This window comes from Manis pentadactyla, chromosome 8 (genome assembly GCF_030020395.1).
Source record: "Manis pentadactyla isolate mManPen7 chromosome 8, mManPen7.hap1, whole genome shotgun sequence".
Lineage (NCBI taxonomy): Eukaryota > Metazoa > Chordata > Mammalia > Pholidota > Manidae > Manis > Manis pentadactyla.
In genome coordinates this window covers 110,347,575-110,372,899 of record NC_080026.1, presented here as the reverse complement: position 1 = coordinate 110,372,899, position 25,325 = coordinate 110,347,575, and the positions used below count along the sequence as shown (strand labels likewise).

At 50.8% G+C, this 25,325-nt stretch overlaps 1 protein-coding gene across 1 annotated transcript; it reads left to right on the top strand.

Annotated features, from left to right (window-relative positions):
- The first annotated feature begins 1,380 nt into the window (after positions 1 to 1,380).
- On the top strand, positions 1,381 to 24,050 carry LOC118912882 (collagen alpha-1(XVII) chain-like). Its single transcript, XM_057505379.1, is given in 25 exon segments — positions 1,381 to 1,485; positions 2,988 to 3,129; positions 4,053 to 4,088; positions 5,181 to 5,228; positions 6,656 to 6,799; positions 7,718 to 7,876; positions 9,883 to 9,954; positions 10,745 to 10,813; positions 11,855 to 12,016; positions 12,392 to 12,472; positions 13,522 to 13,771; positions 14,473 to 14,630; positions 15,297 to 15,494; positions 15,839 to 15,868; positions 16,195 to 16,221; positions 18,998 to 19,024; positions 19,126 to 19,188; positions 19,949 to 20,053; positions 20,804 to 20,866; positions 21,497 to 21,532; positions 22,104 to 22,157; positions 22,397 to 22,432; positions 22,927 to 22,962; positions 23,589 to 23,651; positions 23,905 to 24,050. Coding segments are annotated over 25 exon segments (2,310 nt in total).
- Positions 24,051 to 25,325: the final 1,275 nt, after the last annotated feature.

Genomic DNA, 25,325 nt, shown 5'->3' with positions numbered 1-25,325 from the left:
TCCCATCTGATATTTATTTTCTCCATGAAATTGAAAAACAGAAGAAGGTCAGATGTTTTAGGAAAGCACGTGAAGGTTTAAAATAGTCATTGTAGAGTGTATTGACCAAGAAAGTCCAGTAGAGTTGCTAGGAAGTGTAGAGGCCAGTCAAGGTTAGCCCTGGGGGATTTGTCGTAGAATCTCAAGTATTTCCTGCCTACTGGAGTGAAAAAAGACTCAGAATGTTGCTTTCATCCAGGATTAACTAGAGGGAGTTTAAGGTACTGGCAAGTGTTGATCATGTACCCAAACTTGATAAAAGGAAAATTAAAAGGCCTAACCATTTGAGAGAAGGTAAAAGGGGTCAGTGAACTGGTGGTTTCAGTGAAGTCACAGACCGTTGTGGTGGATGAAGTTGAATAAGGAAGCTGATGGAAGTTGTGCTCTCACTGTGGAGTATTTGAATTCATGATTTTGGAAATGGAGTAGTTATTAGTGATGATAAGGGCTACATACGAAGGTATCAGCCCCAAAGATTCTCTTTCAGAAGAGAACTACTCTGGTTCCCAAGAAACTTCCCTCATCCTTCGCAGACTGAAGTATTGGCCATCTGCATTAACCTGTCCCTGCCCTGCAGCTTTCTCTCCACTCTACCTTCATTTCTCTTATGGATTCCTGTTCCTTGGAGATTTCACTGATTTTTTCCACTCCCTCATTCATTCATTCACCCATTTGGCCACTTCCCAACTGATATTTTATCAAATATTTACCATGTGTTTAACACCGTGGGGTGTGCCCTGATGGACACTTAAATGAATCAGACATGGATCTTGTCTTCCAGGAGCCTATAGTGCCATAGAAAGTTGAGATGACAGATAAAAAGCTGTAATGCACAGTACAAGGGAATTCTTGTTTCCAGCTGAGCCTTCAGGGGACACTAAGGGAGAGGTGGTGTAGGATCTGCAGGGGCAGCAGCCCCACAAAGACAGGCGGGAGTCGGGCTTGGGCAGCAAGCAGCGGTGGTGCTCACGTGGGGAGGGCTCAGGGACTCACATTCAGTGCTGGGCCATGACGTTTGGACTTCATTCTGCAATCAAGTGAGAAGCCACAGGGATTTATGAGTAAAAGAGCTGATCATCCTTGAAGTCCAGAACTAGAACTCAGGCATCCATGCGCGGGAAGAATAGGGGGGACAGAGGCTGACCGTGGTGACAAGTCAGAAGGTGCTCGATAGTCCAGGGGAGGGAAAGCGTGGCTGTGCCGAGGGTGCAGCAGTGGGAGGGGAAAGGAGGAGCTGGAGGTGAAAGCTATGGCAGCTTGACAATTGATTAAACATCAGGGGAAAGGGAGAAAAAGGAGTCAGCAGCCCCGCTAAGATTGCAAACACACGTGGTTGGGACCATGGTGGTGCCAAAGACTGAAACAAGGAAGCCAGGTAGAGGCCTCCACGTGGAGGAGGTGGTCGTTTTCCTGAAGCAGAACTGCTGGCACAGCTTTGGGGTGGGGGTACCAAGCAGGCAGTGGGATGCATAGGCTCTGGGGTGGGGGTACCAAGCAGGCAGTGGGATGCATAGGCTCTGGGGTGGGGGTGCCAAGCAGGCAGTGGGATGCATAGGCTCTGGGGTGGGGGTGCCAAGCAGGCAGTGGGATGCATAGGCTCTGGGGTGGGGGTACCAAGCAGGCAGTGGGATGCATAGGCTCTGGGGTGGGGGTGCCAAGCAGGCAGTGGGATGCATAGGCTCTGGGGTGGGGGTGCCAAGCAGGCAGTGGGATGCATAGGCTCTGGGGTGGGGGTGCCAAGCAGGCAGTGGGATGCATAGGCTCTGGGGTGGGGGTGCCAAGCTGGCAGTGGGATGCATAGGCTCTGGGGTGGGGGTGCCAAGCAGGCAGTGGGATGCATAGGCTCTGGGGTGGGGGTGCCAAGCAGGCAGTGGGATGCATAGGCTCTGGGGTGGGGGTACCAAGGAGGCAGTGGGATGCATAGGCTTTGGGGTGGGGGTGCCAAGCAGGCAGTGGGATGCATAGGCTTTGGGGTGGGGGTGCCAAGCTGGCAGTGGGATGCATAGGCTTTGGGCTGGGGGTGCCAAGCAGGCAGTGGGATGCATAGGCTTTGGGGTGGGGGTGCCAAGCAGGCAGTGGGATGCATAGGCTTTGGGGTGGGGGTGCCAAGCAGGCAGTGGGATGCATAGGCTTTGGGCTGGGGTTGCCAAGCAGGCAGTGGGATGCATAGGCCTGTGCTCAGCAAGAAGTCAGGGCAAGATAGCTAGTTTGGAGTCATTAGCAAAGAGATGTTAGTAGATGTTGGAAAACTGAAGGAATGGCCAAGGAAGAAGTGCATGAAGCACAAGGGAACAAAGAAAGATGAAGGTGGGGGAAGAAGGAGAACAAAGAACACAGAAAGGAGGAGGAGCCTTTGAGGGGGGCGAGGAGACCAGGAACAGGCATAGACTTTGAAGTCAGGGCAAGAAAGTATTCAGGGTTAACAAGGGGGAGGCTGGAAGGAGACATCTGGGATCCCCTCCAACATTTATTGGTGTTCTTGGTGATCTGCAAAAGTAGTTACAGTGGAAAATAGAGGAGCCAGGTGGCAAACGGGTCTCACAGAGAACAGAGACAGGTGCTAGTGATGGAGCAGCAGGATTAAGAGATGGGTACCCCCACCCATGATTCAAGACCCAGAGCTGCCAGGGAGTATTGGGGAGCCCCCAGTCCAGGCGAGGTGGCTGGTGTCCCACAGTGTGTGGCGGGGCTGGTGCTTCCATTGTAATAGGCCATGTCTGGGATGGGCTTCACCAGGCCACAGGCACACACCCCTGGTGCTGCCAGCACTTTATTTGAACACGGGCAGGTCTCCTGCACCAACGAGGGCATAGATCAAATGCAGTCAAGGACATGAAAACAAAAAAGAAATGAAAACCTGCCTTCTTTGCTCAAACCCTGCCCCACTGAAGTAGATCAGCGATCAGAATGAAGTCCCTAACCATGTCCAATAGGCGCACTGTGTGTAGACCACGAGCCTGCAGAAGAGCACCTGCCTTTCTCCTGAGCGCTGGCTTTGGGCTCAAGTGGCCATTTGTACTAAGTGTTTTATCTCCTTTCCAGGGAGCTCCAGTGGGAACTCTTCTCCGGAGTATCCTCGGAAGGAATTTGGTATGTCCTTTCTTTATTTTCTGAACAAGTGGTCAAATGAGGCAGTGAAAAATGCCTAGGGGAGGGAACCTCATGAGTTAAAGGGATTCCTCTTTAGTTTGACCTCCACTGATCTGTTTCTCCCTTGCTCTTTATCCTGGAACACCTTAGGGGACTGTCAGCCACATTAACTGATTGTCATAAGCCTTTGCTCATGACACCACTCAAATGGCCAGCTATTCCTGCAAGGCTCAGGCTTGGACAGATAAGCCCATGACACCAAGCAGCAAGTGTAGGCTTTTCCTTCCACAGGATGCAGAGACCTCCCAGCAAAAAGGGGCAGGGGTTAGAGGGCACAGAACCAAACAACCCAGCAGCGCCCCCCTGCCCCACAACAGCCAGCTTCAAAGGGGCACATTTTATGCCAAGTGAAACCCTAGGTTGTGTCTGCACTTGGCCTTAGGTCCATGTTCTTGGAGTTTCACTGTTCGTAGGAACTGATTGTATAGTAATTATAATTTTATTTATTTATTTGCTTACAGCTGGAAAACCAAGGAAGTCTCTAGCAAAAAACTAAAGGGAAGCCCTGGCAGTGTTTTGATACATTTGATCACTGTAGTCAGCTGTCCAAATGGATCATGCACTCCAATGATTACCTTGGTTAACACTCTAAGGGTGAATTAACTTAACATTCATTTGGCTAACGTAACACCCTAAATGCAAAGGGTGTTTGTAAAACAGGGGCCTTGCAAAACTTTCTTTGCTTTTTGGTTTATGCAGTCTTCATTTACGGAGCGCCTACCATGCTGAAAGGCTCCCATCTTGGTACAAAGGCATTATGAAAACAGCTCTTCCCTCCAACCAAACTGATCTATCTCCATGTCAAAAATATTCAGCATACCACCTCTTCTATATGCCTAAGATTACTTTTCTTTGTTCCTCAGCATCCTCTTCAACCAGAGGAAGGAGCCAAACACGAGGTGAGCTCTGTTGCTGGGTTCAGTTCAGTTCATTCAACAAGTATTTTCTGAGCATCTACTGTGTGTCCAGCCTTGAGCCAGGAAATGTGAGGAGTTCAAAAGAATAAATAAAGCATTGTTTCTGCCCTTGAGGAGCTTATAGCATTCTGGAAATCTTTTGCTGGCTCTATCAGGATGGGAAGGATAGTTTTGACAGTGATTTAACATGCAAGTAGAAGCAGGAATGAAAAGATGGTAATGATCTGGGGGATAGTTTGTTCTGGTGTGGATTATCTGAAGATGCTGGTTTCATGTCTAGGCTTCTGGTTGACAAGATGTGCTGTAATTGCCCTATGCATCCAAAAAATGAGAGAAAGCCCTTTTTCAAATTATTCCAGGGGACAAAGGGCTCCATGACAGTTTTGCACTCTCCACATCCACCGTGGATAAGGCTCCGGGAAGGAAATGGGTCCTGGGGGAAGCTGCCTTCGAGCACCCTGCTGAGGGTGGCAAGGGGCGTGCGTGTCTGGGCAGGACTCTTCACAGGCTCTGGGAGATCCTGATGACCAGTCTGACCCCCAGGGGCCTGAGGCACCCGTGACTTGAAAGTAAGGAGCATACCAACCATCTGCAACTTTAGGCTGATGGTGGAAAGATGCCAGCTCTCTCCTGAAGCTAACTAATAATGTTTAACCACCCATTTCCCGCCCTAAAGAGGCCACAGTAGCTAAGTAAACACTGTAGGTTTTAGAATTCTCTCTCTACTGCCTCAGAGACCCTGGAAGCAGGAGAGCAGCTTGGTTCAGGCAAGGGAAATGGGCACCGGGAAAGGGGTTGGTCATTGCCGGTGGTGACCGAGTCTCCTGGCCCAACCTGGGATTTTGTCAGAACATCCCCAGGCAGCTGGGAGGTGGTGCAGTGGACAGATTTGGGTATGGGGAAAGGACATCTCTTTCTAAGGAGCACTTGTTCTGGGCACACCAGGATTTCCTGTTCCCAGCACACACAGATCTCAGAGCAGCCCAAAGATGTATCCGCTGCTCAGAGCTCAAATCAGACACTATGATCAAAGCTCCTTCATTCACAGCCTTCTCCATCCCTTCCCTTATACAGAAAGTGAAATCCGAGTCCGACTGCAGAGTGCATCCCCGTCTACACGATGTAAGTGGTCACTGTCTTGCTGAAAAGAAAGGATCCAGGAACCCAGGGCTACTTCTGTGTGTGTGCATGTGCATGTATGTGTGTGTCTGTGTGCGTGTGTGTGCGTGTATGTGTAGTCACTCAATCATCAAATGTCCCTAAGGGCCTTCTGTGAGAGGAAGCCTGGGCTAGGTGCTGGGGGCAAGGGACTGAGGAAGTCACGGTCCCTGCTGCTCAGTAGTTCACTACTCACAGGGGACAGTAAACCAACCGAGCATGACCGTGCAGATGCCGAGGGAGCAGGGGTCCAGAGAGGCCTTCCTGTGTTAGTGTCACCTGAAGGGTGGGTCACTCAGGCTCAGAGGGGGGAGCTGGTGGGAGACACTGGAGGAACATGTGATGAGACAGTGGAGGAATGTTCAGTGTGGCTAAAGGAAAAGGGTCAAGAGGGGACCTGATGGGATAGTTAAGATTAGCGAGGGGCCAGAAGTAGACTGTGAGAGTTTGAACTTTATCTCAAATGCCAGGGACTCCCCAGTCTCTGTCCATTGACTATGTTAGACTCATGCTCTTGTTAGATGTTATTTGACAATTTGAAATGAGCCCAACGGTTAGGGCAAGTGCCAGGTACAAAGGGTAGGAGGAGAAAGAGTTGGGCCTGCAGCTCGGAAATCAGACTGGGCTCACCTGAAGAGCTCAGGGCCTGGGGCTGCGGGCCTCACTGGAGGCCTGACACCACCTCACCTGAGGCCTTCCAGGTGTAGCAGGCATGAACCCACGGGAGGGAGCTTTCAGGGGCAGAAGGGGCCTGGGCACTCCTCTGGCACGGGTTGTCTGCCAATCTGTTCATGTCCTCCTGTGCACCGCCCTTGCTCCCTGCCTCCCTCCTCTCCTGTTTCCACGTTGGGAGGCACAGGCAGCTTGCTCCACTAGGTCACCTCACTGCAAATAACAGCAGCCAAATGGACTGGAAATTAACTCACAAGAAGTATCACGATGTTCCTTTTGACACTCCAGGGCATACCACCTGAGGTGGCACATGCAGAGGATGAGACCACAGTTGAACCATTTGTCTTAAGGGGTCTGGTTCTGTATATGTCCCAGGTATAAATGACCCCCTCAGCCCCCCAATCCAGGATGACAAGGTCTTCTAGCCATAAAGAATGATCTCTGTGGTGTCTGATGAGGCATAATTAGAAAATATCTACCAAGGACTCTGACCTCCTTGCAGAGGCACTATATTTATGAGGCCATTAATATTACAAAGTATCAGGTTGGTAAGTGCTATATAAAAATGCAAAAATTACAAGGCTAACCCAAAATGTCCCAGCGTGTGAAGCAGATGCCATCCTCCCCAGCATTCAGAGTGCCATAAATGTCCCTCCCACTGCAGTTTGATTCAGGATAGAAACCTGGTCCTAATAGACGATCTGGGGGTTCTTCCACAGGGACAGAATTGGGTGATGTTAAGCGTTTGCTCAAGGGGAGCCGATGAGCAAGTGTGAGCCCCACCCAGAATTGCTCCAACACACTCCCCATCCCCAAGAAAGGCACCGTGGAGACCAAAATGGTGACAGCAAGCTCCCAGTCAGGTAAGCCGCTGGGCCTCAGGGTGCCATGGCGGGAAGGGAAGCCAGTGACAGATTTGCCCAGGAATTCAGCTGCACCCTGGAGGCCTCCAGGCTCTGGCAGCGACTTGGCGCAGGCACTGCGCACTTGCTCTTCATGCGGCGGGAGAATGTGGCCTGGCCCTTCCTCGTTCTCTCTGGCCACCAGTCCCGTGTGCGCGCTGTAGTCAGGCTCTGGATCCTAGGGAGTCTTTCCCAGGAGACTGCTGACATCTGTCTTGGCCAGGTTTTTAAATATAAAACCAAAACCTCAGGGTACTTGACGACCTGTTTGGGCTCCCTCTCATACGGTGAATAGGAGAACTGGCTTCAGATCTGAAGAAGCCCCAAAACCCCCTCTTGGGGGCAGAGCATCCCTTGGGTCTGGTTCACACATAGGAATGTTTAAGGAGGGTATCGCCGGAGAAGGCTGTCGCCTGCGCAGTGTGGCCTGGAACCAGGGGCTTCCCTACCTGCTTTGGCAGTAAGTCTGGGATTCCACTGTGAGGGACTCACTACAGGGGCCTCTTTCACGGCTTCCTAGCATCTCTGAAAGTGGAGTCATATCTGAAAGATAAGAGAGTGAGGACACTGGTAGTAACAGCAGACCAGGACATGGACAGGGGGCTTAGAAGGAGGAATGGGTACACCCAGAGCAAAATTTACTACTTTAAATTTTATAAGAGCCAACAAGAGTGTGTGATCTCAGAGATCACGTTTTCCCAGCCCCAAGATTTCAGACAGCGGTGAGATGACCGACTGCTGCGGTTTGCCCTAGACTGGAGGGAGTTTCTCCAAGGCTAAAATCCAAGGAAGTCCCAGCAAACCAGTCCAGCTGGGCTCCCCCAGCACAGAGTGCTGATCTGCCCCTCACTGGGTGTGGGTGCGCATGTCTATTCCCAGTGTCAGGCACCTACGACGCCACCATCCTGGATGCCAACCTTCCCTCCCACGTGTGGTCCTCCACCTTGCCAGCGGGGTCCTCCATGGGTGCCTATCACAACAACGTGACGACCCAGAGCTCGTCCCTCCTCAACACCAATGCCTATTCTGCAGGATCAGGTATGTGGCTTGGGGCACATCCCCTCACACCCCTGAACCCTCCACACCTTTGCCTGGAGCAGACTGACCCTTCTGGTGTTTCCCATCCCCAAAGCTTCCCAGAGGGACTTTCTGTGTCCGAACATCCCAAGACTTCTCACTGGAACTTCAGTTCAATTCTCTAAGGTGTTTATATTAGTAGGTCCCCTACAGAAAGGACTATCTAATACAGTGTATCAAAAAAAATGTAATGGGAAAGAACACGAAAATGGATGCGAGGAACCTAGTTTGACTCCCTGTGAACAAACTGTGTGACTTTGAGCAAGTCAGTTATCCTCCAGGCTTTAAGTGCCTTCTTTGTTAAATGGTCTCCAGCAGGAGGGCCTTTGACTAGACCCAGTGTCCACTCCAGGCCTGACGAATCTACAACCTATGTCCACCCCTTGGTCATGAACCAAGGCACAGCACAGACTAATATTTGTTTCTCTGCCACTAGGCAAGATCCTAAGATTTTCCTAAAAACAGAAATTTAACTAAAAAAAAAAAAAGCCACCTTGGCATTTCTTCTGGGGCTTCTCTGGTGCCCCCTGTTCTGGGCTAGACGGGCGTCCCACAACCCTTCCTTCCCCTCTGCAATCTTTGGGGTTCCAAATAACATGGTGTCCTGCTCCTCTACTCTGCAACCCGGACTCAGCACCAGCTCCTCAGGTCAGTGCTCACCAGCTTGAATGACTTTTCCAGGCGGCTCGCTTACAAATATAGTGATGCTCCCTTCTGGGGAGGAAAACAGAATGGATTCTACAGCAGATGTCGTTTCTGCCCAAGAGCATAAGGGCTTTCCTCCGTGCACATGGTAACACAGAAGCCAAACTGACGTAAGGCACAGGGCCTGCCCTCAATACAGACAGAGCTCAGCCCCGAGGGAAAGGTCTACGGGGGAGGCAGCCAGAGATCTCACTTATGCGTTTATTCTGTTCTGGTCCATTCATTTTCTGTGCGAGGTGGAGAAATGAAAGCAAAGGGCTCAGAACATTTTCAGGTGAAAAGCATCTTTAAATTAGAAGGATCCTATTTCAGATCTCATTGTAAGCAGTGGCACTCACATAATGCTACTACTTAGCTTCCGATGCAAACGTACGACCATTTTAAAGAAACATTTAGTCACTCAACTTCCACATACATCAAATTAGCCTCTCTGTAAATAAATTACCAGCCCATACCTTCTTTTAAAGGAACATGACTCGTCCCTGATAGTGTGACTAATAAACAAAAGGATATGGGCCATCTTCATGTACTTTGCTGGCCTGCAAATGCAAATGAGCACCCTAATTTTTCACACCTGCAGTTGACTACAGTCCCACCAAACCCCAAAGACACTCGGTTTATGCTTCGCTTCTTCTGCCTTTGCTACTTGCTGTTCTCTGCAAATTCCTGAATGAGGAAGATGGGCTGATATTGGATCCATGATCTTGAAGGGATGGAATAAGAGGAGCTGGTAACTAGACAAGACTTGACATTGTACAAAACAAACCAATAACCAGCCTTTGAAATAATAATGGTGGTGAGGGGCATTTTATGTGTTTGAGTCAAAAGAAGGAAGAATTCAAGAGAAAACTAACAATTCTGTGCCTCTCATCCCTGTTGTGTCTGTATCCTATGCCTACAGTTCCCACATTGTGAACCAAGGCACCCCAGGGGGCCTTAGGGAACCCCTGGCATATTTTTCAATTTCAAGGGATACAGAGACATCTGTAATCCACATGTGTAAACTACTGCTATTAAAGTTGTGTAGACCTAATTATACACTCAATAAATGGAACTCTTAGTAACTTTTAGCTTGGGGAGGGTAGGTGGGGTATAAAAAATTACTGGGTCAGGATTAATGAAGACTGGCAAAGTTTGGGAATCTCTGTCATATCCAAAGGCATTTATCATGAAAGTAGCTTTGGTGGCTCCTGGGGGGCTGCCTTAAGCTGAGGGGCCCCCTCTCTGCACCTGTCCTCACCTGTCCTCAGTGCCTTTCACAGTGTTTGGCTTGCAGAACAATCTGGCCCCCAGCTCATCTGCTCTGTCCCACGGTACTGCCATCGCCTCCACAGGTCTGTAGCCGAGGTTTAGGGCATCAGGGCCAGGAAGTAATGCCTCTTTGCAGCTATAACTCACAGTACCCCTTTCCAGCACCTACATTAGAGAGATGAAAATGTCCCTAAAAATTAGTCGACCTTTCCCACCACAGAACTAGCTCCCCACCCTACAACCTGGAGATGCCAACCTTGATCATTTGCTGGCTCAGACATGAGGGAAACTCACAGGGGAGCCTGTGCTGTGTGTGTGTGTCGGGGTGTGACCTGTGTATCCCATGTCTCATTGCTATCCCTGACAGCCCACTGTCACTGCAAACCAAATCTGGCTGATTTCATGGTGCGCTCCCACTGCAAACCTACCTGGGGGGCCGGTGGGGGAGAGCAGAAGGGGCCGGAGCCTCAGCCTTTGCCCTCACCTTGTGTCGGTGGAGCAGAAAATCTAACACCCATGAAACAAGCAGGGGGCCCTGTAAGACAACATGAATCAAATCTTACAGAGTAGGTGTTAGGGCTGTACGACCTCAGAAGGGAAGGAGATGTGGGAAGGCCTAGGAGGACTTCATGGAGGAGGTGGACTTTAGCAAGAGTTCTAGAATGATGAATATACCAAAGAAATTTCTATCTAAACTCATTGCTGCACACATGACTGGAGTTGATTTCATTATTATGATGATGATTCATTATTATCAATTTCCTCTTGCTGGAGGAGGCTGCCTGTCTACCAGGGCTGGTCAGGCTGCTGCTAAGCTTCTTGGAGCCACCCTCCCATGCTGGCCCTGCTCACTTAGTGGTTCCTTTCTTGCAGCATATGGTGTGAAGAAAGACATGCCCCAGAGCCCTACCGTTGTGAGCACCGGCGTGTCCACCTCTCAGGGTGAGTGCTGTCCCCAGCTGCAGAAGTCAGGGTGGTGCAGAGAGAGAATTGCTCCTGGTGACCCATAGCACGTGGGAGGGGGAGATATAACCCCCTGGTGGTCTTAGGTTGCAAATGCAACTCACCCCAATGACCTCAGGGTTGTCTCCATGACTGAGCAGAGAGAGCATGTCCCTGACCTTACTTTGGCCTTCCTGTCCAAGGAAAGCAGGAAGCTCGACCGTGCACACTACATAGGGCCAGGCACATACACCCAGCCCCCACCTTCCTGTGGAAGCCCCTGACCTGCTCCCGTCACGTTACCCATCACAGCAGCCAGGGAGCCCCTCAGAAGCTGCAGCACCTCCCTACGTTCTGTAGGATCTTTATCAACTTGGGCTCGTGGCACACGGAGGGCTTTTTCCTCCTTTGCTCTGATCCTGCTGTTTCTTTCCATTTAACCATTCATTCAAAAAGTATTTACTGAGCACCTGCTTTGGATACACACACTGTTCTAAGTGCCCCAAGTACAGACATGAACAAGGCATGCTGGAGTCCTGTTCTCACCTGGCTGATAATTCCAGTGCAGACAGGTAAACAAGTAGACAAAGTATGAGATAATAACAGAAAATGACACATATTTGAAGAAAACTAATATGTGAGATAGTAGAGAAGAGAGTGTGGGTATGGTAGATGGGGTGGTAAGGATAAGTACCGCCCAAAGTGGTAATAATTGAGACCTGAGGATAGAAATGAACCCACTAAGTTAATTAAAGAAGTGCCTGCCCAACAAGGGACTTTTGCCCATTTACTAAAGATCCTGTAATGTCCAGGTGTAGAGGCACCTCCATAGGCCACCTGCCCAGCACTTTTACATTGACCCAACCTCCTGATGGGCAGGCCCCGCCAGCAGGGGATGCTGTCTTTGGTCCCCAGTTACCACTGTCAGCAAGAGCAGGAGACATGCCACCTCAAATCCCTCCATTTCTCCCCTTTTCCTTCTTCCCTCTCCCTTTGCCTGGCACCTTTTTCTTCCTTCTCATCCACCTCTCTCATCTCTAGCCTGTACCACAAGCGTCCAGAATGATGACCTCTTGCACAAGGACTGTAAATTCCTGATCCTGGAGAAAGACAGTGCACCTGCCAAGAAGGAGATGGAGCTGCTGATCATGACCAAGGACAGTGGGAAGGTCTTTACTGCCTCCCCCGCCAGCATCGCTGCAAGTATGTGGGAGCCCACGTGACTGGGGTTCAGCAGAAAGGCAGACAGTATAAGACACTGAATGTCCTATCAAGGTGATGTTGAGGTGTTCTAAAAATGAAACCCGAGCCATCCCATTCGAGTGAAAAATGCCTGCCTGAACAGGGTGTCCCAGGGTGTTCCTTGAATGCAGTCAAGCCAGGAAAACTCCAGAAAAGAGCTCCCGGGGAGGTCTTTGGACAACAGTAAACCTTCTAACCAAAAGCACAGATGTGGGAGCTTCAGCCCAGGGAAGCTGGGGCCTCTTCCTACCAGGGCGCACCAGCAGGACAGAATATGGGGCAGCTTTGGGGGAGTGAGGAGAGAATATCCTGGGTTATCACGGCTTGGGTGCACAGCTTCTTTTTCAGAGGACGCTCTAAGGAAAGAAAAGCAAGCTGCCTCCGCTGCTGACACCTGCCTAGTAGCAGAAGCTAATGGTAAGAGCAAATCTGTAGCTGTCACCTTGGTTTCAGCCAATCCATGTTTCATTTATTTGTCTTCTGAGACCTCGCTACTCAAAGCATGGTCCCTGGGCCGGCAGCGTTGGTAACACCCAGGAACATGTTAGAAATGCAGGCTCCCAGGCCCTAGAGCACACCTGCCGCGTCAGGGGCTGCACTTTAACAAGGTCTGCAGTTGATTCGTGTGTGCACATCAGCGCACAGCTCTTCCCACTGCCATTCTAGTCTACAGTGGTAGTTTTTTTCTCACCTTACACTCCCATAATTTTCAGAACTATTAGAAAAAAATACTTTGCAAAGCACTTGTTAGCTTTATTTTTTTCTCCCCAAATATCTGCATTCTTTCCTGGGTAACTGAATTTCTTCTCGTGCTCTGGGTCCTATAGAATCTCTCCAAATCACTGATTTTAGGGAGATTAGGAAATGAAGAAAAAAATTAAGTCATAGAACATATTTTTTAAGATGCAAATGAAATCGGTTACCATCCTCATCTGCCGCTGAATTTTCTTCATTAGCAGTTCTTTACATTTCAGGGGTGGAAGTGGGGCTGTGGAGCCAAAAAACCCTTTTCAAAATCTGTTGGAAGTTGTCAACAGTGTCCCCAGAAAATCCCACACTCAGTGATCACAGAGCATCAGGGGCTCCTGAACAGCTGTCCTCCATGCCCGGCCTTGCTGCTCAGTTCCTTCCACCCCACGTTAGGAGCCTGTGTTCAAAGCCCCAGAAGCAAGGAATTATTTCTCATAAGCACATTTATTGTTTGAATGCAAACGTCACCCCTAACACAGAGCTCCAAAAGTACCTTGGACTTCACACGTTTAAACTCACAGGGGGTTAAGACACTGTTTTTTCCCACCATTAATTGCTGGCCAGGCCGTGCCTTCATCAATGCAGTAACTGCAAATACCAGATCAGTGAGGACTTAGTTAACGGGCCTGACCCACCTCCACGCACAGACTGTCTTGTGGGCTCCTCCAGTTTGAAAGCACAGTTCAAAAAGTGTGTTCTCGGTGTTTGTCTTTCAGGAGACGTGAAGACTGTCCTCAAGGGCAATGCTGCTTCCGCAGTGGGTGAGAGCAATGGTCCCGGGGACAAAGGGCTGCTCCTGCTGAATGGAACACACCTGGCCCGTTCGCCAGGCACTAGTGCACACATGAGCCACCCAAACCTAAACAGTTTCCCCGAAGGCTCCAGGGGAGCCTGGTGGGGGGCAGGCTGGGGGCTGGAGCTCACAGGCCATGCCACTCCTGCTGGACACCCACTGCCCACCCTCAGGTCCAGAGTCTCCCAAACATGGCCGGGGTGACACACCCGGGCTGCTGCGGTGTCTTGCAGCAGACTCCGCCGGCCTTCGCTGTAATATATCCCCAGTCCTTTATGCTTTCCCCACTTGCTCCCAGGCTTATGAGAGAAGCGCGTCAAGGGTTATCAGTCTATTTCATACTTATATAGAGCAAATACTCTTTTCACTAAAAAACTTAAAATCTTCTTGGCCACTCCTTAAGTACTGACTGTAATTCTGGGCACTGCAGGGATTCCAAGGAAGGAGCCATGTGAACAGAGACGTGGAGGTGGGAACGCTTTAGTTTTGGGTGAATGAAGGGTAGGAGGAGGTGGCACATCAGTATTCATAATCAAGTTTTTAAACCTCGTGTCATGTGCTATATTCTCTGCTAATTACTTCACATGGTTATCTAGTTTATTCAGTCATCTAAGGTAACCTTTTAACTCCATTTTATGCAAAAGGAAACAGGTCATGTGACTTTCTTAGGGTCACAGTTCAGGCCCATGAACTGACCTGCTCTTCACCAGCCAGGGCCCTGTGTTCCCTGCAGGAGCTAGCTTCATGTTCCACAGAGCTGCCAGCCCTGCTCACACTCACTTGGGCTGCTGGGAAGTCACCAAAAGCCAGAGAATTTGGAGGGAAGAGGGCAAGACCCTCCTGCGTTCACCTTACCCTTCCCTTCTCTTCACAGACGTCCATGGCTACGACCAGCGCAGGGGCGGAGGCACATGGGGGTGGTGCCAGCCTGGTGCCCCTGCGGCTCCTGCTGCAGCTGGTGGAAATGGATGCTAGGCCTGCTGCTCACCTGGCTGCTGCTCCTGGGGCTGCTCTTCGGCCTCATTGCTCTGGGTATGTGGCAATCATGCCGGGCCGCAGGCCTCACTGCCTGCTCAGAGGGCAGGAACTGGAGAGTGTCCCAAGTGTCAGGGGCTTAAGGGGCCCAAGATTACTGCAGACCCATTGTTACTGTAGGTGAGGAAACTGAGGCTCTGAGAGACACCTGGCCACGGGTGCATGTCTGCTTAGTGGCAGAGCTGGGACTCCAGTTAGCGGAAGCTTAGTGGCAGCTCCTGGTTGCTGGCCAGGGCCCTCGGTCCCTGCAGCAGCCAGCTCTCAGCATTTGGCTGCCCTTAAGAATCAGGTCAGGCCTTCTCCTAGCCTTTTTCTTTTCACCTTTTCCATGTACCTTATCAATTTCTCTATTGACTCACACCAGCTCCCAGGGAGAGTGAGGCCAGCTCTGCCACCACCTCAGATGAGAAGACTGGCTCCCAGGCCAGGTTTCTGTAGGGCTCAGCTATGATTTCGAGCAGCTAATCCCTCTGGTAGCCTCAACAGATTGCCTCTGCATAAGCATTCCAGCAAAATATCCCCAGCCTCATGGAGAAGTCCTCACAGACCCCAGGGCCTGTTTCAGGCTCCCTTTGTGGACTGATATGTGCTGGGGACGCACCGGCCCTGGGCCCACCGGCTGAGCTGCCTTTGTCTGTCTGTCTGTCTGTCTGTCTGTCTCAGCGGAGGAGGTGAGGAAGCTGAAAGCACGTGTGGATGAGCTGGAGAGACTCAGGAGTGGTGCAGGATTCCACAAGGAGGCCATGGAGAGGAGCAGCAAGGACCAGCTGCTGTACATGGACAGATCCGGTCTCGACAGCAGCGGTCAGGAGGCGCTCTGGCTTTTTGTGAGAAACAAGCTGGTGACAGAACAAAAAAATGGTGAGCGTGTAGCAGGGCAGAGGCCAGCTGGCTTCCAGTCAGCAGCTCCTTGGCCTCTGTGTACAGGGGCACATTGTTCACGGTAATCTCAAACCCTCCTCATTCCAGGCTCTAGATAGTTCTGGGAGGAAGGGAGGACCATTACTGTGATCTCATTTTTCTACTGGGACCACTGAGACCTGGAGAGAATTACCCCAAAGCACAGAACTAACACATGTTAGAATCTGATTGCTGGTCGTATCCTTGGTTTCTTCCTGCTCTACCATGGTGATGCATCTTTGTGTGTGTGCATGTGTGACACACCCAAGATGTGCAGCTAAGCTAGGGATCACCTTCTCTTGTAGGGAATCTCCGAGGAAGCCCTGGCCCTAAAGGTACTGCGCTGGACTGAGCCCTTTCCCTGCTCCCGTTGCCTGCATTTGGAGCCAGGTTTTATGGGTGGAAATTTTCCAGAGTAAAGGATGAGCAGTGGGAAGATCTTATGGTATCTATTGGAGGGTTGAGAATTGGCTTTACAGTGAAAATATCTTAGAGAGGGAAGGGACCAGAGGCATCGTGTAGGAGCCTGAGAGGAATGCACACCACGCACATGTGCCCCTTGTAATGAGGCTTATGTGCTGCCAGCAGGCCTTAAAACGCTAGATGGGATGGTCCTTGGCTCCTCCCCCATCTCACAGTTTTCATCTCTTTCTGATTTTAGATGACATGGGAAGTCAAGGCCCTAAAAGTAAATAGAATGTGAAGATTTTTTTTTTGAGAGGGCATCTCTCATATTTATTGATCAAATGGTTGTTAACAACAATAAAATTCTGTATAGGGGACTCAATGCACAATCATTAATCAACCCCAAGCCTAATTCTCAACAGTCTCCAATCTTCTGAAGCATAATGAACAAGTTCTTACATGGTGAACAGTGCAAGGGCAGTCATTTCACAGAAATTTTTGGTTTTGATCACGTATCATGAACTATAAACAATCAAGTCAGATATGATTATTCATTTGATTTTTATACTTGATTTATATGTGAATCCCACATTTCTCTTTTTTTTTTTTAAATAAAATGCTGAAGTGGTAGGTAGATGCAAGATAAAGGTAGAAAACATAGTTTAGTGCTGTAAGAGGGCAAATGTGGATGATCAGGTCTGTGCCTATAGACTAAGTATTAATCCAAGCTAGACAAGGGCAACAAAACATCCACGGATGCAGAAGATTTATCTCAAAACAGGGGGAGTGAGGTTCTAAGCCTCACCTCTGTTGATCCCCAATTTCTCATCTGATGACCCCCCTGCGACTGTGCCTGTCTTAGGTTGTTCCTCCCTTGAGGAATCTTACCCGTCTCTGGCTAACCAGCCGTCTTCCGGGGCCATACAGGGAAATGTAAAGTTGGTAAGTGAGAGAGAAGCCATATTCTTTGAAAAGGTTAGCTTTTTACTTCTTTGCAGAATTTTGCCCTGTGGCTTCTATGCCCAGCATTTGTCTTGAGGTATCTTTACCACTTGGAAGAATTATGATACTTGGTAATTTTCGATATGAGGCACAATTCTACTAAAGGGCTGTAATTAGGAAGGAAGAAGAAAAGCTATAGAAGTAGCAGGTGGAAGAAAACATGGGAAGATTGATTATTTCTTTGACATATCTTCTTGTAGGTAACATAAGCATGTATAGGTTTTAAACTACTAATTAAATTGCGCACACACATTAACACAATAGGAATACAGCTACATAACAAAAGCAGACCTACAATTACCAGCCATCTCCAGTGAAACCAAAAAAACCAGTTAGGCACCCTAAGCATTTGTGAAAACTTATCAACAATATGATGGATATTGTCTAACTGAATTTGAATAGTTTGAGAAAAATCAGACAAATTAAAACAACACATTCCTGGGAACTGTTCACATCCCATATGTTCTTTTAACAGTAGATAGTCTATAGTCGCACAATTCTGGAGCACTGCAACTCGCACTTCTCCTAATTCTTGGTTGAGTTCCGACAATATAGATCCAGTCAAATTTGTTGTTTTACTGTATGCACAGGCCAGCTTAGATATCTCCTTCTTCATTCCAGTGGCAAGTCCAGGAACTGGCAGCTACAACTGCAACAGCGCCAGGATAGAATGTGAAGATTTTTACCTTAAATATCAGTGAGGGTTGACCGTGTAAAGCAATCAGTAAGTGTCAGAAAGCCTCATGCTCCCTGGCCAGATCCCCTCTGAGGTAGGACCCATGGACTCTAAAGCAGCCTGCCAGACCCCTTGTGCTTTTGGGGAGCAAGGAGTTTCATAACAGAGCAGGGATTTGGGTTAGCACTGCCCCGGCCCCTCCTCAGGGCTCCAGGGACTCCCAGAACCAGGGCCTGTGTCTCCCCAAGCTCCTAAGGGCAGCGTGAGGGTCTGCTACGACACAACCTCTAGGTTGATTTCCAGGAATACAGATGCCCAGGTCCTGCCAGGAATCAAGACATTCCTGAATCAGACGCTGAGGCTGGGCCCTGGACAAACCAGGTTAATTCTGATGAGTTAGTCAGGAACCACCATTATAAGCAAGCAGCCTGCTCTCAGAGGGCTTGGGTGAGGGAGGCCGGGGTAAAACCCAGCAGTCAGGAATGGAGCTGCTGTGGGGAAATCCAGTAAAAGGCACCACCTGCCATCAAGGGGCAGGTAGTTTAGGAGGCATGACGTATTTACAGGAAACGGTATCCACAGTGTTAGTTGGGGGACAAGCACATGCTAACTTGTGTGGCGCATACTTATGTGCTACAGCATATTGATATATTTCCTTGGTTTGAAAATCAATGGGAGAGGACTGTGGGTGGGAGGAAGGGGTTTCTAATCCCACTGACCACAGCCGTGCTCCTTGATCTAGCTGAATAGGGTTCCCAGACTTCAGTGTAAATAAAAATTGCCAAGAGTCTGAGCCCCGCTCTCAGAGCCTCTGACTCAGCAGGTGTGAGTGGAGCCAGGAGTCTGCATTCTCGGTCACCCCAGGTAGTTCTGAGGCCAGAGTGCCGGGCTGTTTTGAGAATCACTCAGTGTTCAGGATGGTAGGTGGACCCTCCCCCCAGCTCCACCTCCCTGCCTAAGAGATGCCAGTGCAGGAATTGAGGTCCCTCCTCTTCTCTTCCAGATTCCCTACCCCACATACACACCCTGAGTCACCACCCAAGCACCCTCTTCCAGCTTTCAGGCCATGTACCCCCTCCTGGCATGTGGGAATGGGGACTGATGGTCCCAGAGCCCCTGAGCCATAAAATACAGGATGCCCAGTTAAATTTGAATTGTAGATAAATGACAAGCAATTTGTCACTATATGTATGTCCTACGTATTGCACGGAACATACTTAGAGTAAAAATTTATTCAATCTTATCTGCAATTCAGACTTAACTGAGCATCTGTATTTTTATTTGCAAAATGTGGCAATCCTACCTGAATTTCACCAATGGCTCCTTTATGTAATTGGCCTGAGTCCTCTGGCTGACTTCTCTCTTGTATCTCTTCCTGCAGGAGATCGAGGGTTCCCTGGGACTCCAGGTGTGTGACTGCTGGTGGCATGGCCGGTATTATGGGCTGCTCATTCCGGCTCCTGGGTCCCAGGAGGACAATAGTGCTGAGATATTTTTGTGAATCTGCAGGTAATCCTGGGCCCTTGTGCCACCCAGGTAAGGAAGGACCAAAGAGACAAAAAGGCAGTGTGGGTAAGAACTGTTTTTTCCATTCCTTCATTCATTCATTAAACAAGTGTTTGTTAAGTGCCTGCTGTGGTTCTAGGCCCCATTTTAGGTGCTGGGGAGACACTGGTGAACAGAGAAATCCCTGTTTATATTTGGGTGGGGGAGCAGACAGTAGACATGATAGAAAGCGAAGTACACAGCAGGGTGTTTTGTGCATCAGGAAAGACAAACCTGGCAGGGCACTGGGAGTGCCGAGGGGGTGATTCCAAATAGGGACATCGGGGAAGGCCTCACGGAGAAGGCACTGTTTGGGCACAGGCTCGAGGGGGTGAGGGCACAGGCATGTGGAGATCTGGGGGAAATCATTCCAGGCACAGGGAGCAGCCCAGGCCCTGGGCAAGGGTGTGCCTGGCAACGAGCAGCCAAGAGGAGGAGGTACAGGTGCTGACTGGAGTCCACAAGGGAGGGAGAAAGTCCAGAGTGGGGCCTGGTGGGTGAGGCCCACCATGTGGGGCCTTAAAGGTCATCGTAAGGACTTTGGCTTTTACCCCATGTGAGTTGAGAAGCCATTTGCAGGTTTGGGGCAGAAGTGGTACATGATTCACCTGCAGTTTGAAAGGGTCACTCTGGCTTCCTGGTTGAATGTGGGCTACAGGGATGAAGGGAGAAGCAGGGAGACCAGCCAGGAGGCTCCAGACAGGTGTTCCACCAAAAAGATGCTGCCTATAGAGCCCTTAGCTGCAGCCCAGGGTCCTAACTCCGAGGTGGCCATCAATGTCTTTAGGAGAGCCTGGCATGGAGGGACCCATGGGCCAGAGAGGGCGGGAAGGCCCCATGGGACCTCACGGAGAACCAGGGCCTCCTGGGTTTGGAGAGAAAGGAGACAGAGGTAAGACGCGGTTCCTTCATCAGAAGGTTTAGCCACATCCATGCTTCTGTCTTATATCTTTCGCCCTCCCTCCTTCTTTCACTAACATTTGCTAAGCCAGGCTCTGCACCAGGCCCTGTGGAGACAGTGGTCTAACAAGGGGTTGTGGGCTGGGCAGTGGGTTCAAACTGAGGGCTACAAACCCTGCAGAGCTCAGCATCCACAGAGAACATGGTCACAGGGAATCTTCCCAAGGGGGTTGGTGGGGAGTCGGGGTTGAGGTGAAGAGCTCAGGGCGGAGCAGGGCATGAGCAGCGTCGGGTGCAGGCCCTCCAGCCTCGCATGGCTGGAACTGGGCAGCAAAAGAGACACAAAAAAACCCCAGACCCAGACCCAGCCCTGGAGGAGACTGGGAAGGTTTTTGCAATTAGATCATTAATCATGAGTCTGCTTTTATCCGGGGAAACCAAGCACAGACACCAGAAATCCTCAGTGCCAAAAGCGCATGAGCAAGAAGCTTTACTTTGAGCTTCACTTTGTCTTAAAAATATTGCTCAACCAGGCAACAAATATTTATTGAGTACCTACTAGGTGTCAGACTTCATGGAATGTGGAAGCTCTGGGGTGGAAACTGAAGTGACTCGTGGCCTCACCTGATGGAGCAGAGACCCCCAGCAGGGTGGGAAGTTCCTCCCTTCCCCTGAAATGACCCCACCTGGCTGGGTGGGCATCCACACAGGGGACTCTCTCAGAGTGCTTATTTCTCCCCAGGGGCTGCTGGTGAACCAGGTACTCAGGGCCCACCTGGAGTCCCAGGTTCTGTGGGTGCCAAAGGTAAGTCAAGCATCCATGATACCCACGGCCATGTCCAGGACGGATCACAGAGGTCCAGGTGCTGGGATTCCAGACAGCCCTAAGCCACCACAGGGGGAATGGGCCCAGAGCATGTACCCCCTCAAAGGAGTCCCACAGAGGCAGAATTTGGGCTTTTTTTAGCTCCACAATGGATTTGGGGCCACATTACATCTCTTTCAATGGCCTTATTATTTGGCCCCTAAGTGGGTGGATGGATCAGGAAACCCGAAGTTGGACAACTTGCTCACCTGTCTGGGGCCCAGATGCATGCGTTCAAAGAGCATGTCTTTCCTCAGGGGGATGGGCCCCTCTCAGTTTGATGCCCATCTGGTCACCACCCTCCCTAATTCTGCCCCAGCCCGAATATTTCACTCTGGGAAGGAGGAACGGGTTTCCTGATCCCACCAGCTACAGCTTCCTCCCTAAGGAGGATTTTGTTCCGGCGTCACCCTTGGACCCTGCGACTCTGAGGCCCTGGCAGGAACCTGAGCTGTGTGGGCAGTGCTCACACACGCAGCCCTCACCTGGAAGGGAGCCCCGCCCCCTCCACCTGCCCTTCGTCACGGCCTGTGCTGACCCCTCTGACGATCGTCTTGTCATCCTTCTCAGGTTCCAGCGGCTCTCCTGGCCCACAGGGTCCCCCAGGTCAGTATGCTTCCTCCTATAAGTAGATGCTATATCTGAGGCAGAGAAGGGATGATAGAAGGAAATACGTTCTTAAAACAAAAGCAATTATAAAGAGAGCCTCCCGGAGACACAGACTCATGTCCGCCTGTGTGTCCCCTGTGGCTGCGGTGGGTGCCCAAAGGTCTTGTGAGATCTGCTCTGACCGGGCTTGGGGTACTCCGCCCTCCAGCAGCTTTGGAGCAGGCAGTTCCCATCCTGCGTCATCCCTACGGGCCACAGCTCCTCCTGCCATCTCGGGAGTCTCAGCCTATCGCCACCGCTGTCCCACCGTAACGCAGGCCAGTGTCTCTGCCAGGGTCCCATGAGGCGTCCTCAAGCCCAGAGCTTGGTGATCGCAGGGGCAAGGACCCTCGACCAGGATGACGTAGCAAGGATGTGGGGAAGAGTCTGCAGAGAGCAGCCCTTGACTTTTACTCCAGAGTGTGTGTCTGTACACCTGTGTGTCTCTGTGTGCATGTGCCCATGTGCGTATCCATGTCTCCCAAAGCTGGGGACGTTCGTCCGCCTGCATGGTTTTCTCTGCTTGCAGGTGCAATTGGCCTACAAGGAATCCAAGGGGATGTAGGACTCCCTGGTGTCAAAGGTAAGCTGGGAGAGGGGCCAGAAGGAAGGGGAATTCAGCTATGGATGCCGCTCACTCAAGAAGGTCTGGGGAGCAGGGAGGGTCCACTGGCCATGACCGACAGCCCGTGAGGGTAGCAGGTGCATGAGGAGAAGAGGAGGTCAGGATGGCAGGGGAGCCTGTCTTCAGACACAGACACTGCCCCTTCTCGGTCGTCTCCTTTCAGGCTTCTTACATGAAGTTGACCATTACCTTTTCAGGTGACAAAGAACCTGTGGGGCCACGAGGGCCCAAAGGTATGTTGCTCCTACTCTTACTCAGGTATCACGTAGTCGGCCTGACTCCTGGGGACCCAGATGTGTCCCCTGCGCCAGAGTCTGAGGATACAGATGACTCCAGCTCCTGGACCCTGGGCTAGGAGGGATCTGAGAGCTCATTCTAATTCAACTGCTCACATAGGGAAACTGAGCACAAGGAGGCGAAACAAAGCCCCAAACAAAGCTGTGGTTGGTGGGTCTTAAGGTGGCGAGCTTGCAGCATTAAGGCCCCCCTACCCCTGCCAAGTCTGTTCCTCCTTGTGCCCACAGCAGGCGCTGGGGTCAGTCTGTGGGCGGGCCCTGACCCTGGGAGAGATCAAACGCGCTCCTTGGCTTAATTAACACCCACTTCCCACTGACCTTGGTACAGTGAGAAGTGTTCTGTAGCCAGGGGGCCCTCCTGGTGGGTGAGATGGTTCTCCTTACTCCTCACTGATGCTTCCTGCCTCCCCCATCCGCCATGTGTGTTTTAGGTGACCTGGGCGAGAAAGGATCCCGAGACCTCATAGGTCAGTCCTGCCCAGCAATGTACTTCAATCCATTAGGGAGTTTTTGTAAATCCATCGGGCACAGAGGTAGAAAACAATACAGAAGTGTGAGCCAGTATCTCTGCCTAAAAACCCTTGGGAATTTATAATCTAGAAAAAGGAAGAGATTAAGGAGTGAATGGAGTATAAGCCAGCTTCAAAATGCACATTCCAGATGGTAAATGTTTGGGACAGAAAAGAGAGTTTATGATTGTCTCTGATTCTTTTGGAGAATCTCATTGGGAAAATTGAGCTCATCCCAAAGTAGCAGAAAGGTTGTACTACTTAAAACTGTCTCAGCTGCTTACTGCCTGCCAACTTGAATCATTAAAAAGAAAACTTATAGTAGTTTGGTGAGCTCCCTGTTGCCAGGGAAGTAAGATTCATACACATGCCCCTGCAGACCAGGCTTGGCTCTGTGCCTGCTGCTCAGGGCATCCTGACTGTAGAAGTGAATCAGACACTGTCTCCAGCCTGTGGCTGGCATCCTATGCACCTCTGGTTGAGGAGAGGCAGTGTTGGGGTGGGTAAGGATGGCGGAGCCCTCTGTCGTTGTCAGGCACGTGGAGCCTGAAAGCCTCCTGTCAGCTAACCCATTTCCTTTGCAGGCCAGTCTGGCGCTAGAGGTTTGCCCTGTGCTGTGAGCGAGCCTGGAGCTAAAGGAGCCACGGGTAAGTGTCCCAGAGGGACAGATGCGGCGGGTCTGTGCTTCTAGGTGTCGTCATGGCCTGAGACCCTTCTTTGGAGCTTCCCACCCTGTTCACTAATCCGCCCACGCCCCAGCAGAGGCTCCATTTACAGGCTGTTTCTGGGGATAGGCATCCCTCTGGGGGCCGAGAGAACAGCAGCTGTCGCTGGGTTTCTCGCTGTTCTGGGGCGGGGGGTTGCAAGGGTATGCCAATTCAGCCTGGTTCCTCCCTTTAGGGCCCCTGGGTCCCTGGGGAGGTGGGACAAGCATTGAGGTCCTTCAGAACCCACAGTGTTCCAGGCACAGCCCGGATACCCCAGAGCTGGTCTCAAGACTCGCCTTTACTGAGATGCCTGTCAGCCAGGACACGGGAGTTGGCTAAGGATGTTCAGAGGGCCAGCTGTTTAAGCCCCACCAATGGGGATGGGGTATATTCACTTTCTCATGCATTCAACAAGCTGTTAGGAACGGCGACTACATGCAGGACACTGTGCTGGGAGAGTAAGATGCTTTACCTCCCCCAAGGGGAGAGAGAGCTTGTCTGAGGTGATGAGTGCCATGAAAGGTACAGAGTGCTGTGAGGACATGGTAGGGAGAGGGATTTCTTCCAGCTGGAAAGATGAAGGAGGCAGTGTTTCAGATGGTCCTAAAGAGCAAGAAAGACTTTAACCACAGTCAGTTTGGAAAATTCCCTGCAGAGGCAACAACGTGAGTGAGGAAAGACAAGGAAGCAGGAAAAAGCAAGACATGGTCCTAGAAGGTCACCATTTGGACAGAGGTTCAGATAATGCCTAGAGCAGAGGAGGCAAGAACCTGGAGCACCTTGACCTCAGGACCTTGAGGAATGAGGCAGACATTTAGTGAGCATCTGGTGGGCGCCAAGTCCTTCAGTAGGCACTGAGATGCAGGGGGAGTTGTTGAACAATTCTCTGCAGGAAATTAGACAATTACTGATTTAGAGAAGAGGGCAGGGGGAATGCTGCATCCAAAGACGGGCTGCTTGTGTGGCTGATGCTATGGGAAGTGCTTTATAGGCTCCCCACCAGGGAGACACTGGCTACAGGGCTGTTGGGCAGTGGAGGCAGGGAGTCCTAGAAGTAGCTCCCAGAGTAACTGATGAACCACGGTTCTACTTTCCCAGGACCCGCGGGTCCCAATGGATGCCAAGGCCCAAGAGGTTGGTCACTGATCTCTTCTCCTCAGCCTCACTGCTCCCCCTGCCAATCACTCCCTGCCCTGCCCGCAGCACTTAATCCTAGTGCCAGAGAGGCATGTTTCAGGTGGAAACCTGCAAGGCCAGGTCTTGTTCTCCTCCTTACACCTGCTGACCAAGTTAGTCACTGAAACCCTGAGAAACCCTCTGCTTAAGTGTGCTGGCTGGTTCAGCTTTCCTAAAAGGGAACCATTTCCATGTTGGCCATGCTCTCCCCAGGTGAACAAGGTCCTCCAGGAATGCCTGGAACTGGGGGCCTACAAGGACCTTCTGGAGATCCTGGGAAGGCATGTAACAGAGCAGGAGGAGGGAGCCAATGCCCTACTGCAAATGAGGGCGAGAGAGAGAGAGAGAGAGAGAGAGGGAGAGTGTGTGTGTGTGTGTGTGTGTGTGTGCATGCGCACGCTTGTGCTGAGTGCAGTGGCTGTGGGTCCTGACACCTCT